Genomic DNA, 16,973 nt, shown 5'->3' on the forward strand with positions numbered 1-16,973 from the left:
ATCCTTAGTTTATAAAGAGTCCAAGACTGATTAACTTAACACAAAACTACTTAAAGTACTATGATGACTCATCTCTAATAAAATCAGATTGCTGACTTGGGTGATGGCTTCAAGTACTGACAAAGCCTGTCATATTCACATGAAATGCACCATTAACCATTTGTAGAGACACCTCCTTTAATTTCTATTGAATTTATGTTTACATGCACAAAAGATAACCTCAACAAGAATGGAATTTATCCCAAAACTTTCCCAAAGGACTTTGGAAAATGCCATTACAAAGGGCTACAGACACTAACATTGCTGAAGAAGTTAAAATTCAAGTGACAAAGTTTTCGTAAATCTTTGTAAAACAATAAAAATGAATACTTTTAAAATACTATATGCCAGATACTTTTCAAAATGCTTTGTATTTATACATTAAATACCAGAGCAGTACTGTTAGTATCAAGGTCCACAGCTAGTAAGTAATGGACCAGGATTCAATCACCTGCCAAATAACTCCCATGAGAGGATCTATGATTTTTTTTATAAACTTTTAGTATTTTTATGATTTTCTTAAATATAATGATGAATAAAGAATCAATTACAAATAAGAATCATTAAAAAAATGCATGCGACTACTGCTACTTCCTTGAGAGTATCAAACTATTACTTGGGCATTTAGGTGTACGTTGCTCTCAGGCTTGGAGAAAAAGACATTTAAAACCAATCAAAGTTTTAAAGATTTTCCTGAGGACTCCCCAGTGATGCAAACATGAAGTTCTCTTGGGTTTCTGTGTTCTGGCATTCTGTGTGTTTGGAATTTGCCCCTGCCCTAATGGACCAGCTCTCTTGTTGACAGCATCAGAGTGAGGCAGGTGGGACCAGAGTACCTGCCCACTGCCTCGTGCCCACCCACCACTGACCATGAATACACTGATTCTTGCCTTCTCTGAATCCCACCTGGCATCTTCACATCTAGCACATCCTACACAGCTTCTGCGGCCACTCTTCAGGGATATCATAATAGAATCGATCTAGAGACAGCCCTACACAGGTGTATCAAATACGTTGTTAAACATTCCTTTAAAATATACACATGATAAAGGCATACACACTGTTTATAACCTATGTTATCTGAACCACTGCATTATTTTTTTTTCATTTTAAATCACTGGCTTGTTTTATTCCATAATTATTTAATCAATTATTCAAACATTTGGTGTGCATATGGCAGTGAATACACAGTTTTATATCAGATTTCTTTATGAAACACAACCATAAAGATACTTAAGCAGCTTCAGGTCTAATGTCTGGCTGCTGTGTATATGTTTCTCTCAATATTATTGGTAAACCTTTGTTTTCTGAATATCCCTTTTGTCTGAGTCCATAAAACCAGGTTAAAAACGTGGAAAATTAAGGACCAGGGCTAAAATTTATTTTACTGTTGATTCTTTTTTATATAATAAGTAGTTTCTTATTTTATTATTTAACACTTAGTTTACATGTTTAATGGAGCATATTCACCAAGACACAGTGAAAGCTGTTTTTGCGTGTGAAAAGTGTTTTTCCTACTCCGAAACACTACTCCACTCTAGAGCTGACTCTAAATATTTCAGAGTGGCAAACTATGATTTAAAAAATTAAGAAAACCTGTCGCAACAATCAATCCTTAATTCTTTTCAACCTTTCATGTTCTCCCTTCTTTAACCCATTCTGAAAATTAAATAATCTCAGTATTAAAAAACAGAATACAATATTTAGAATTATATTACATATGATATAATATGAAGCAGGTTTAAAAAACAGTCAAATGCCCTCATTTTACTACTGATGAAAACGAGATACCAAGAAGAAAAAGGATTTGGTCAAGGTCACAAGACCAACCACTGACAGTCTCTACCTCAGGCATGTTCACTTTCAGAATATTTCAGGGTTCAGAAGTGTTTTTTAATGAAAAGACACACTGTTTAGTTACAGGATATTATTCTATAGCCTTCTCCTGATGTGAAATATCTAGTACCACCTTCCTATTTCACCATTAGCTTAAGGAAGTATTTCTTAGATTTATAAAATGCAATAAAAATAATAATAATATACACTTTGTTAAGGAAAATATTTATACTTCTCAAATTTTCATAATGAAATGATGGTGTTGATAATTCTCTTCTATATATGAGGAAACTGAGACTCGTGGAGAATAAACATACCTCAGCCCACCCAGCTGTTGTGGAAGTAGCAATTCTAATTAAAAAAACAAAACCTACAGGATTCTAACGTCTGTCAAAGGACTCTGTAAAAGGTTAGAGTGAGGGCTGGTCAATCAGAATTACTAAAGGCAAAGAAGATGAACACATTGATAAGAGTATCAAGAATTTCAATGCACTAAAAGATGTATTTAACATTTAAACTGCTTCATTCTTAAAATCATAAAAGTTTTAGTTATATAATCTAAAACCTATAGAACACTAAAGGAAAAGATCACATATCTCCTATCACTAGTAAGGAAATAAAACTCTTAAAAGCATAATTATATATCAAGATAGGTCTACTCGGCACATTAAAACACTATACCTGTCACACAGAAAACATTTATAAAAGTTTATATTAGGCCATAAATCAAGTCTTATCATTTTCAAAGTCATTATTACAAAGATCTGGTTTTGAACTTTACAAATTAGTTTCAAAACCAATTTCGTATTTTTTAAAATTTAAAAACAAGCACCAAAATAATTTACCTGACATAAGAATATACAATGAAACTTAAAAAAAAATCAAATTAAATACTATTAAAAATATTACTATCAAACATATTGGATGAAGATTAAGCAAACTTTAGATAAAATTCTATAGTCTTCAGTGATTGTATTAGAAAATAAAAAGAGAACACTAACGTTATACTAGAAAGTATCAAATAAATTTAAAATTGGGCTTTTTGAGAAGACAAATGTAAAATTTATACCTATCAACCAAAGTTGATCATGAGAAAAAGATTGAAAGTACTTATAAATAATGCTAGGAAAGAAAAAAATTCAGCAACTATTATAAAGATTAAAAGAACACCAAGAAGTCATAAAAATATTATGCTAAAATTCTGAAAATGTAGGTGAAATGGATTTTTAGAACTGCACAAGTTACCAACACTTATTTCAAAATAAATGTAAACCTTAATCATACAAGCATAATAGAGGATGTTTTTGAAAATATGCCCACACAAAAAGAGAGAAACGATCACACCATACATTCATAGGGTAGCTAGTGAAGGAAGATTTTAGTAAAATAGAAAGTACCAAAAATTGCATGTAGAATAGATAAACAAGATTATACTGTATAGCACAGGGAAATATATACAAGATTTTAAGGTAGCTCACAGCGAAAAAAAAATTGTGACAATGAATATGTGTATGTTCATGTATAACTGAAAAATTGTGCTCTACACTGGAATTTGACACAACATTGAAAAATGACTATAACTCAATAAAAAAAAGTTAAAAAAAAAAGACCATAAAAAAAAAAAGGCATGGAAGAAGTCATAATGTCATTATTAACAAATACTATGATCTGGAAAACCTAGCTTTTGGTGAGGACATGAAGCAAAGGGAATTCTCATAGTGCTGCTAGTAGGAGTATAAGCACACACACAATTTAGGAATCATCTTGGCAATGCATCGTACTTCTGAGAGTGCTCAGGCTGCACGGATAAGCAAGCGATACCACTTCCAGAGCAGTTTTCCCTTAAAGCCATTATCCGGCTCCCATGACACATGTCCGAGAATAACGTTTTGCTCAAACTGCTTTTGCTCAATCATTCTCTTTTTGAATTTGTGAGAATTTCAACATATATGATGAAAAATCTTAAGAGAACATTGTCAGGTGTAGATTTTTCTCTTAAACGTTTACCCTGAACACAGATTTAAGAATCAATAAAACTGAAAACATTATGTAACAGAAATTTTATAGGATGAGGCCCTGGTATTCTTGGATATCTTCTGGGTTTCATTATTAAATAGCAGCTTAATCATACATTACACTATAAACTTTTTGTAAATTAATGGTTAAAATAATATTAGTACTATTTGATATATTCTTAAATTAGAACACTAGATGAAAGATACTAAGGTAAATGAAAACCACCCAGTGTAATAGGACAATTTTTACAAGGGAGTGGCTTCTGTAAGCATCTTCCATAGGGCCGTGGCTGACAGTACTCGGTGCATATCAATGCCTGTGCTTACCAGCTGCTGCCCTTGGACACCCCAGGCCGCATACTGCAAGATGGAGTCCTCTACTTCTGGAGGATTTAACTCCCAAACTTCCCTTGAAAAAAGGTAAATATTTTTACATGAACAAATTGACACCTACACCAACAATTTCATTGGACAATTGCCCCTGAAAAGCAGAAAACCAAGGAACTTACCTAGTGTGTATGTTGTAAATCACATATGAAGCAGTATACGAATAATGAAAAATCTGAAATAAAAAAAAGAAGAGTTATAGACCTGGTTTGGAATAAAGACTCTGTATTAATGCGTATATATGTTTTTGACAAAATCTAAGAAATCTAAGAATTGGTTTTAGAAAGAATTCAAAGTGTGAAATATTCTAGTTCTGGATTTTATTACCTTCGTTGAGCCTTAGTGCAACAGCCTCCCAACTCTTCTTCCTACCATCAGTCCCATCCCCCATTCAATCCACTCTATACTTAGTATAATTGTGACTACACTGCTATCTTGCTTAAAATAGTCAATGATTCTTCATTGCCTATAAAATAAAGTTCAAACCACTTCATTGATATTCAAGGATTTTGGTATATTGGATTCTACATGCTTTTCACTTTTTTCATCCATAACTTCCCTTCACCTAGTCTATACATCAATCATTTAGACAAATTCCTTCTGCATATATTGAATTTTTCTCTTTTTTTATCTAGGATATCCTATGCTAATGCAGGTGAAAATTTTTTCCTTCCTTCTAATACAGCCTCTGCATAGCCTTCAGTTGAAAACTCCTCTCACAGTTTACCCTGGACTCTTAAGACACTTCTCACCCTGCAGTGTAAGGATATCAATATTTTAAGTACCAGTTTCCTTTTCCCACTAGAATGTTGTCAGGTCCAGGTGTGTATTATCTTTGTATCTTCCACATTACCTTACACAGTGTCATGTTTGCATGCAACATGTAATCAATATTTGTTGAGTAATGATTCTGATGGGGGAAAAAACTCTTGCAGCTTGAGGTGTTTGCAGAGATAAAATGGGATTAACGCACCCATCCACATCATATTAATAGTTGAAAATTACAAATTAAGTAGTTGATTTCAAGTAAGTGTCTTCAAGAGATTTTAGTACCATCTTATAAAGAAGCTTGTTCCTTTTTAAAAGTCATATTCCCAAGGATCATAGCACCCATGATGGGGTGACATTAAGGACCATAGTGGATAATGCAAAGATATCCCTATATTTATGTTCTTACTAATTAGAGATTTCAAAATAGTGGAAGAGAGAAAATGAGGAAAACTGCAAAAGAGATGTTAGGGAAAGAGATGATAAGTATGTGACATTTCAATGAAATTATTTTTCTCTATGCTATATGGATATAGTGAAGAAAATCTTTCTCTATCTGGCTATATTAAGTTATAACATTATTTGCAGGATTTATAGAACTGATATTGATACTTTCATTTTTCAGCTTGCAACTATAAAAGCTTCTTTTATTCCTGTAGTGGATGTACATTGCACAAATATTATAATATTGTCAATTAAATCTCCCTAGAGGTCAAATTGTTCTCTCTTCTCACTGCTTTAATTAAAAGTGATTGGCCACATATTTGGTAAAACGATACTAGTGTTCTCTCTTTGTGTTGAAATTACAATCCATCCCCCATTTGTTATAGTATTGCATTTTACAGTGAAGCTTTATCCTCCCATTTCCTTTAGAATAACTATTAAATCTGAGATTGGCTTCACTATAGTCATAGAAGTGAAAATAATTTTTACTGGTGTCTGTTTTGGCATTCACATTGTGTTCTATAAAATTCCATATTTGACTAAAATTTTTAAACCTTGAATTTACTACTATAGCTGACAAAGAGGTGAGAAATGTGACTATCTTTGAAAACCCTTTTTTTTTTTTTTTTTTTTTTTTGCCATCTCAGAAAGTTCTACTGCCAAAGCAAATTGCCAAGTGAGCATTTGGTCTTCAAAGCATTCAAATGTGTCAACAGTGTTATGGATAAAAAGAAATTATTCATCCATTCTCTTAATTAGTATACCTGAACTCCAGGCTCACACAAATCTTGAGAGTTCCTGTGCATTACTGTTTTAGTCAAGGCAAGCCAAAATAACCACTGAGACAAAACTGGATGGATATAACCACTGAATTTTGGTCTCTTCCTATCATGTTTGTTACAGAGACTGCTGGCTCTTCTCAGTGTATGAATTCAAAGGACTGAGATGTCCTCCCAATGATGTAATTTAGAGAGGGAGATATATAAATCCACTTTCTGCTTCATAGTTCTTAGCCTGATACAGGGCTTGTTTTTCTCAGTTGGTTTGTCGTGAGGGACGATCACAATAAGGTACTTAACCCTCACAGATACAGAGAACAAGCTAGTAGTTGCCAGAGGGGAAGGAGGGCGGTCAGGGGATGAACAAAATAGGTAAAGGAGGTTAAGAGATACAAACTACCAGTTAAAAAATAAATAAGTCACAGGGATGTCACATACAGTACAGGGAACATAGTCAATAATATTGTATGTACATGAACTACTCAAATATTGAATCACTATGTTGTATATCTGAAACTAATAAAATATTAGAAAAAAAGATGTAACCCTGACTAACCTGCAAACACACAGCTAACAAGTTGCAGTTTCAGCCACAAATAGTATAGGTGCCCTACAAAGCCAGTAGCTTGCCATTTACAAGTAATTAGAACTTAGCCATTTTCTCCTAGCTTAGAACTCTTTCCACTAAATCCACTGTCTTTGTTTTGTGTGTGTGTGTGTGTGTGTGTGAACTTCTGGCAGATCTCAATTACTTCTTGCTTTGCAACTTTCCATAATTAAAATTGCATTCTAAGTCCACCATAGAATATAAAGAGTACAAGGTAGGAGAGATCTTGAACAGGGTTAGAGGTAAGACATCTCTTTATGTTTGTTTGCAGAGTGTTGCAGAGATTTTGAAAGGGAGGAATTTTCAATGAGAATCAGATTTAGCTTTGCTGAACATCTGTGTTCAGGTACACTGGGCTAAGTTCAGTCTGTGTTAATCTGCACCTCTCCCTCTCTCCGTATCTCTCTCTCTCTTTTTCTTTCTCCTTCCCTGAATAGCATTTCTATTCTTTTTTTTTTTTTAACCTTCCTTATTTCCTTTTATCCTAGGTTTCTCTTCTACATTGGCTAGGTAGATCTTGTTTTATGATGAGAGAATAAAATTGGAGTCACTAAGGTTAGAACAGTCTCTTTCCTGAAATGATTGACTGCTGCATAATGAGAGCCAAAATGAACATCTGATGAGGTCCTTGGGGACAAAAACATTTCACAGTCAAAAATTACATAGTCATCCCATCTCTGCAAATGCTTGTTACAAAGTGTGAATAATTATGGCAAAGGTAGTGCATGTGGAGCAAAACTGAGATCCACTGTGTAAAAACTTGATCTAAACTTCCTCCTGGAAGCTGGTTGAGATGTCCAGTCATTCACTCTCATAGTATCAAAAGGTACTGGGAGGCACAGAAAGCATAAGATCCTACAAGCCAATCTGGTCCCCATCACCTCTGCGTTACTTTAAGAACCCTAAGAAGATGAAGATTACTAAACGTTGATTATCAAGTGTGGTATAATCGACTCTCATTATTCGTTGTAGTTACGTTTCATCAGTCATCATAAAAACTGAATTAGCAAATACTGAATGATTGCTCCTAGGAGAAATACAGGGTTAGGTTCCTGTGAGCCTCTGGTTATATTTTCACCAACCAATCAATGCATAACCTTTTTTCATGTGTTTTCCTTTTTGAAGATACTGTACTTAGTATTTAATATTGTTGATTCATTAACATTGAACTCCTGGTCACAGGATTATAACTCATGCTTGAACAAAAATTACCTAACACATGCGCTATCTCTGTAAAGCACATCACAGCCTTCTTGCACCTAAGGAACACTGGTCAGCACTTCAGCACTATGCTTAGGGGCATTTTAAATAGGAAAATCATCAAAAAAAAGCACGAACATGTGGTAAAATAGCACTAAAAGACCATGAAAAGGACACTGATTTACAGTATGAGAGCTGGAACAGGAAGGCATGGAGCTGCCTTCTTTAATCTCAGCTGGGAAAGTGTGCATCAGGCAGTGCAAACGTTCTGCTGTTCTGCACGTGCCTGTGAATGACAGAAAATGCAGCCAGTGTGGATTTCTGAATACAATAATGAAGATAGGCATGTTTGCAATTCCAGAATCTTTAAATAATGGAGACCAACTGTACATGTAACATGGACATAGCATGCGATATTACTGGAAGAAAGAAAAAACAGGCATATTCAAGGCCTGCCAGAACATAAAACACAAGAAACGTATAGAAGTTATCCAGAACGGTTCATGCTCTGTAAATGAAAAGCAGCTACATCCATTCATTTATCAAATGTCTGTTAAGCAAGCTCTTCAACACAGACACTGGACTAAGTACTGTTTAAAAAAAAAAAAAAAGATGGTGATAAAAGTCTTTTTTAAAACAGAATAAAATACAAGAGTATCAGTTGATAATTTTTATTTATTCCTATATATTGTCTGTCAGCTTATAAACATATGTTGAATACTAATTACATGCAAGTTCATAAGTTAAGTATCTCGCCAAATGCAAAGACTATAATAAACATGATCCCTGCCATCAAAGAGCTTTTAATTCATTTGTGGGGACAAGGTTAGGAAACATTACATTAGTATAAAGAGATCCAGTTGCAGGTCTTGGTTAAATTAGGACTTTTAGATTACGAACCTACAGGCTTTCCAAGAAGCAATTAGTAATCTGTTTCAAGATTACATCATAGAGAAGACAACAGATAACTTAGTCATTGAAGGGACTAATGCGATGGTTGAATCACGCATTTACTATATCCCAACTCTGCTGAGTGCTTTACATATATTATATTATTTTCATTTAAATCAACTTCAGGAAGTAGAAACTATAATTCATAACTCATGGGATAGGCTCTGGAAGCCCTGGAAGTTTAAGAAGGAGACAGCCACAATTTGAGCCTACGTCTGTCTGACTACAACCCATTTTATGACTTAATCTCTCTGAACACTCTCTTTCAGGGAGCTGGGGACAGGAAGCATGACTCCAGCTTTGCAAAAGATTTGTTTCTGAAAGACCTTTTAAGGCACCATCCAGAGATTTATAGACAGGAGTAGGCATGAATTAATTGTGATTATCACAGTTAAGAGAGATTTCATTGGAACGATGATCTAATATATCAGATTAAAAATGTAAATCCTCTTCTCCTTTAGCTGTTTTTCACTTTTTTTTTTTTTTTTTTGTAGTATCAGTTATTACCTAAGACATCTATGGGGATTCATGTCAAAGAGAGTTACACTTACAAGAAAAAAGAACAGGGTACTTCAGTAATTTACGCTTAAAACAGAGGCTTAAATCTCTGGGTGCCAAACCTTTTCTGCACTGCAGTTAAACTGCCGAACTGAAATAAATAGCATGCATTTTCATGGCCTTGAGAATATTTAAAATAGGATTATGGATTTGCTATCGACTCAGTTAGGAAAACTAAACTATAAGGAAGCAAGTCTCTGAATAAATAGTATTTATGAAAGAATGGCAGTGAGAGAAAAGACAATATAGGCAAAAGTATGTTTGTTTCTCCTGGAAGTAAGTGGTAGGATGGTGCCAAGTTGGTTTTAGGATAATGGAATACCTTTTATGATGAGGGAAGTAGTAGTTCTGTTGTTGGAAAAAATTATCTTTATTATGCTATGAAGAACTAGACTATCATGTAGGATTCTCTAATGTAGTAAATACAGTTCACAAAAATTACACGATGCAACTATACCAAAATATTTTTAAGACACTGTATAAAAAAGGGCTTTGCAAATCAATTATACTTCAATAAAAAAAGGCTTTTCGAACAACAAGTATTGGTGAAAAGGAAAAATAAATATGGGAGAGAATTAAAGGTATAAGTAATATTTGTTAGTATTTTAGTCTACTTTCATTTGTTTTCTCAATTAATGATCACCATAACCTTTAAAACATTATCCATCTGGGATACACAACTGGTAAAACCATGACTGGAACTAAGATCTTACAGATTTCAAACACTCAAGCATTGTTTTAACATGTTATCGTGCAGAACCATGTAAGATTCTTTCATTGTGTCACCCTTATGGTAAATGGCAGACACAGTAAAATACTCAAGATGGCGAGACTAAATATAAATGATGCTTAAAAAGATAAAGTCTAGATGTTGCTTAAATTCTGCTCTGATTTTGCAGAATCTATATAAAACAAGTAACAGTAAACTTGCTAATTAAAAAAAAATAGCCACAAATCGAATACAGTCATTCTGTTAGCCCACAGGCATCATGGTGCCAACACCACACAAGATATATAGTAAGCAATATGTTGACTTTTTCTTGCTTTATTTGAGTCTAGTAGGCTTCCCATTTGGAAAAGATAAGATATTGTTTTATTTTAGTATTCACAGTGTATTCACTCTGAATTGAAATATGATATTGTCAGCACACTATGAAAGCAGACAACCTAATAAGAAATTGTATAAGGTAAACATGTTTTCATTTAATATATTTATTTTATTTAAGAAAATGGATGGCTAATGACTAAAGTCTTATAAGCAGACAATACACCGAAGATACTTAGGCATCATTTTTCAGTTTCATGTAGGAATATTGTGTCCAGGATATACCCCAACTGACCTGAATAGAAGCATGAGAAGAATACACTTTATTATACATCAAGAGATCTTTGAGTGAGAATAAATCATTTTCTGATATAGTCCCTGTTAAATAAATTAACTAATCATCATAGAAAAACCTCCTTTGACTTGCTCTTAGAATTTAGTTCATGAGATGTTTTCTATAATGCAAAATTTCATTTCAAAGAAGCTCCCTAGCATCAGCTTTTAAATTATTCATATTTAACGTGTAACTTTAACGGTAATAGACTGCTGAATAAAGTACCAACCTCACTGACAGTGCCATTCTTTGCAATAAATTATTTTCATGTACCAGACTTTTCTGCATTAATTAATGCAAATAAGCTACTTTCACACCAATTGGTATTAAACTATTTCCTATGTACCAATACTAAAAATATCTGGTTTGATAACCTGAATAGCACTTAAAGGTCAATTGCTGACAGTGGCACAAGTAGGTTTTCAATTTATACTATAAAAAAATTGAAACATCATCTAACTACCTGTACATTATATTTCTCTCTAGCATGCTAATGCATAAATAAATACATTGCAATAGGACAGCGTGAAAGACAAAATCTCAAACTTATTTCTATTTAGAATTTGAAAGGCAAGGATGAACATTACTGATTCAACAGCACTTGAAGGTATTTGCTGACTGAACCAAGAATGTAACTTAGGAAGTTATTCATTTCATTCTCCAGCAACTTTGGTGAAAATGTTCTTTCTTCATTTCAAGTCCTAGCTTGTGTTTTCTTGAGCAGATTACTTAACAATTTTACTTTACTCATCAGAAAAATGGAGAAAGCAAAATATATCCAACTGTTCCCTTATAAATATAAGACAAATTATAAAACAACAAATTACTTCGTTATACTAGGAGGCTAAAACAAAACTCAAATCAAAATCAGAAAAAAACTCTACTTAAATTGAAATTATACAATTTTTAAAATAAAAGTCTTACTATCAAGCAAGAGAAAAAACATAAAATTAGTTGTATGTAGTTCGTATTAGTCACTTTTTACAACACTATATCCCCATAAATAAGACTCTTTGTGTTGAATACTTCTTAAAATTTTAGAAAAACATAGTGAATATAATTTTCCAGAATATATGATAGTGTTTACATATTAATAGCTATTTAGGTTGATATTATTTTTCACATATATAAAATACTGAAATTATTTTCATTGCATGTTTATGCATATCCTTAGGATACATTCCCAGCAGTAAAATTTGTAGGTCAGAAGATATGCACATTTTACATTTTGCTTCATATTATTAAGTCATTTTCTAGAAAGATTAGAAACAATTTATAGTGCTATGTGCTATACAAGTATCTTAATTTTTTTAATGCCACAGTAAAATAATGTTACCCATTGTGCTGGTTTAGATTGTCTGAATGGCAAAAGCAAAAACAAACATCATTATCTAGACTTGCAGTTTGATTATGATTAAACTTGAATATCTTGTCACAGCTCTTTTTAATTGAAGTATAGTCAATTTACATGTTGTGTTAGTCTCTGGTGTACAACATAGTGATTCAGTTATGTAGATATAGATATATTCCTTTTCATATTCTTTTTCACTATAGGCCATTACAAGGTATTGAATGTAGTTCCCTGTGCTATTCAGTAGGACCTTGCTGTTTATCTATTCTATATATAGTACTTGGTATATATATTATCTATAAATTATATTTATCTATAAATCCTGAACACCCGATTTAGCCCTCCCTATCCCCTTTCCTCCTTGGTAACCATAAGCTTGTTATCTATGTCTGTGAGTACATCTCTGTTTTGTAAATAAGTTCAGTTGTGTCTTTTTATTTATTTATTTTTTTAAGATTACACATGTAAGTGATATCAAATGGTATTTTTCTTTCTCTTTCTGGCTTACTTCACTTAGTATGATGATCTCCAGGTCCATCCATGTTGCTGCAAATGGCTGAGTAGTATTTCATTGTGTATATATATATACCACAACTTTATCCATTCATCTGTCAATGGACATTTAGTTTGCTTCCATGTCTTGGCTATTGCAAATAGTGTTGCTATGAACATTGGGGTGCATGTATCTTTTTGAATTAGAGTTTCCTCCATATATATGCCTAGGAGTGGGATTGCTGAACCATGGGGCGAGTCTATTTTCAGTTTTTTCAGGAATCACTATACTGTTTAAGTCCACGAACAATAAATGCCAGAGAGGATGTGGAGAAAAGAGAACCCTCCTACACTGTTACTGGGAATGTCGTCTGGTGCAGCCATCATGAAAAACAGTATGGAGATGCCTGAAAAATGAAAATTGACTTATCCTATTGTCATAAGTTCTTAACATTCTGCATTTCTTCACTTGTGATTTATCTATCAATGTTTTTTCTATGGGATTATTCATCTTCGTTGATCTCTAAAAGCTCTTTTTATTTACAAATTGCAACTTTATTTTTGTGAATGCAGCTTAAATATTTTATCCAATTAATGTTTGCCTTTTCTCTTTGTCTCTGTATGTGTTTTCTAGAGAGAAATTCTAAATCTTTTTGTGATTATTTTTAAAAGTTACTTATTATCTCAGACCCTAATAGTATGTCAAGAGAAGCTTCACTAATTCCACATAATAAACTTTAAACAATTATTGTTTCTAGTACTTCCAAAATCCAGGATCTCTTCAATTCACCTAAAATTATTTCTTATTTAAGCTGTGAAGTATAAATTCAGTTTTGTTTTTTTTTCCTCTCCAAATAACAAGGCAGTTCTCCAATATACTTGGCTTCTAATTTATGTATTTTGTTAACATTACACCTAAATCCCTTATGTAACTGATCTTTTTTTTTCTAACTAGAATCACTACAACTTAAAATACATTTGAAACATCTGAGAAGATTAGTTCATTTCACCTTTTTTGTGACATATATATACTTTAAATCTTGCCCATTTAAATGCAGGTCTTAATCTCCTGATTAAATTCTATTTAAACTCCTGATTAAATTTTAGTTAAACCAAGAAAAGGACTAATTATTCTCCAATAAAAATTTTATTGCTCATTACCTTTAAAAAACTCTTGAGTTTATTTCTTGAAAGATACTTTTATTGGTTGTGAAAATAATTTACTTGCTCATGTTTGTACTTAATGCTTTCTATCATCTTACTAATCTAAATATGCAGTGTGGTGTGACAGTGAAGACTGTGGGTTTAGTATTAAAGTGTCTGTGTGTATTGTTTCTCTTGTTCAACATTTACTAAGCAAACAAGGCAAGAATTTCCATTCTCACCATTCTTACTGAACATCACACTAGAATTCATATTCAGTACAAGAAAATAAAATAAAATACATACTTATTGCAAAGTAAAAATGTTTCTATCCTCAACTGACATAATTATGTACATAAAAAACCCAAGAAATTTTACAATATTTTCCAGCATTGATAAATGAGTTTAGTAATGTCTAAGAATAAAATGTCAATACAGAAAAATGAGTCCAAAAGTTATACACTAGCAATGAACAATTGGGAGTTGAATTTCAAAAAGCATTGCCATTTACAATAGTGTCAAAAATGGTGAAATACTTAAATATAAAGATTAAAAAATATGTGCAGGATCTATACACTCAAAACTACAATTTACTGATGAGAAAAGAGGAGAAGATCTAAGTATATTGCCATATATGGTATTCATACATTGGAACACGGCATACAAGATGTCAGTTCTCCCAAAACCATCTTTGGATCTAACACAATTCCACTTAAAATTCCAGCAAAAAATATACTGACAGACTGGGTCTAAAATGTGTATGGAAGGGCAAATAAAACAGGACTAAAGAGAAAATTCAAAACAATTTTTAAAAAAAACAAAGTTGGAGGACTCACACAATTATTTTCTTATAAAGCTACCATAACCAAAACAGTATGTTAAATAAATGATAGACATGTAGATCACAGAATAAGATAAAGTCCAGAAATAGACATAGATATAAATATACATACATATTCAATACTTTTTTTTAAAGCAAAGTCTCCATGGCAATTTAATGGAGAAAGAAAAATCAGACTTTTCAACAAATGATGCTGAAATAATTGGATGCCCATAAACAAAACAATAAACTTTATCCATACTTTGCAACATGTATTAGAATTAAACAAAAATGAATCACAGACCTTCAATATATAACCTAGAAGTTCTTGAAAGAAGTAACACTAAGAAATATCTTTGTGAGTTTTGGTTAGGCAAAATTTCCTACAGAGAGAGCCATGCATAAGTGAAAAAAGCTAAACTGGATTTCATAAAAATTAAGAATGTCTGATTTTCAAGAAAAATCACTTATTTCAAAATGAAATCGTTAACCCAAGACTAGAAGAAAATATCTGCAAATCACTTATGATAAAGGACCTGTATCCAAAAGAAATAAAGAACTCATATAATTAAACATAACAATCCCCTCCCCTACCAATATTGAGGAAAAGTTTCAACAAGCGTATACCCAAAGAAGCAATTAAGGACAGAGAAAAATTTTCAAAATGATTAGTCATTAGGAAAATTCAAATACCACTTACAAACTTAGTAGAATGGCAATAATGGTATTTATGATACAAAGTGGTGATTACATGGAGTAACTGAAAAGTTTCATACATTTCTGGTGGGACTGTCAAATGGTATTTCAGAAAATAGTTTCACAGTCTCTTATAAAGTTAGATGTATGTTTAATATATGATTCAGCAACTCCTACTCTTAAGTACTTACCAAAGTGAAATTTAAATCAATGTTCACACAGAACCGTGTCTCAGTGTTTATACTCCTTGTTCTGATAATCATCAACAACTTGACACTACATAAATGTCCCTCAACTGTGACATGAATAAATGGTGGTGTATCAATATAATCAACTACTATTCTGCAGCAAAAAGGAACAAACTCCTAACACCCACAACATGCACGAGCCTCAAATGTATTATGAAAATTCAAAGATATCAGATTTAAAGGGCTACATACCATATGAATCCATTTACAGGACTTTCTAAAAATGTAAAACTATGGAGACAAAAACTAATCAACAGTTGCCATGGGCTGGAATTAAAGGACTGAATACAGAGTGATGTGGAGTGAGTTTTTTGGCTGGGACACTATTTTATATTTTGATGATGGTAGTAGTTCCATGACTATATGTATTGTTAAAACTTGCAGCCCTAAACAGTAAAAAGATTGAATTTTCTTATATTTAAATATATACAGAGAGAGAGAGAGTTATTTGTTGTTAGAGATAAAGCCAGATATATAAGAGAAAAAAAGAACATAGGGTATTTAAAAAAAACCTCTCAATCCATTAAGACACTACCAAGTATAATTTTTTGTAATTAAATTTGTCTTATTCCTTCTATGTTGCAAGATACGATTTTGTAAATGAAGGAAGATGGGCTTTTTATTTTATCATAATTCAATAAATCCAAGATGTGGATTTTTTTCACATTTTAACATCTCTGAAATTAAGATGACTCTGAAACAAGTGGAACATCATAATTGAATAGCTTACTGGAACGCAAGATAATGGCACATCTTTCAACTGATGATCTCTCAGATTCGATGAAATCCAGTAATTGTTCTCTGTTAGCAAACAAGTTTTGGTCAAGGGAAGTGTATCTTTGTCAAAGGGTTATGGGTTAAAACGCTGTGACTGCTGCACTCTGCTGACCTTCATCCCACAAGACACTACCAATTACCCTCATGGCAACTGCTAAATGGGAAAGCACAATCAATACGGCATTGAGACACTTAGTAAGTCATTGAAGTATTTAAAGCAAGATTCCAGGGAACTGTAAGTTAAAAATGAAAATTAATTTCCAAGTAAGTGCTTAGGCCAGCGTGGTCAACAGAGCTTTCTGAAATGATGGACATGTTCAGTCTGCACTGGCCACAAGCCACGCGTGACTACAGAGTGCTCGAAATGTGGCTCATGCAACTGAGGAACTAATCATGTCACTTTATGTAGCATTAACTTAAATGTAAGTAGCCACATGGAACTAGTAGGCTTGCAGTGCACAGAGCAGGCTTAGCCACTGGGTT

At 32.8% G+C, this 16,973-nt stretch overlaps 1 protein-coding gene across 1 annotated transcript in view; it reads right to left on the reverse strand.

Annotated features, from left to right (window-relative positions):
• DPP10 (dipeptidyl peptidase like 10) overlaps nucleotides 1–16,973 on the reverse strand; it is a 559,220-nt gene that overhangs the window by 116,765 nt on the left and 425,482 nt on the right. The window contains exons 6-7 of the mRNA XM_031451288.2: nucleotides 4,400–4,452; nucleotides 4,218–4,299 (exon numbers count right to left, since the gene is read on the reverse strand). Coding sequence (XP_031307148.1) covers nucleotides 4,218–4,299; nucleotides 4,400–4,452 — 135 coding nt within the window. The remainder of the gene's footprint in view (nucleotides 1–4,217; nucleotides 4,300–4,399; nucleotides 4,453–16,973) is intronic.

Source organism: Camelus dromedarius, chromosome 4, assembly GCF_036321535.1.
Source record: "Camelus dromedarius isolate mCamDro1 chromosome 4, mCamDro1.pat, whole genome shotgun sequence".
Taxonomy (NCBI): domain Eukaryota; kingdom Metazoa; phylum Chordata; class Mammalia; order Artiodactyla; family Camelidae; genus Camelus; species Camelus dromedarius.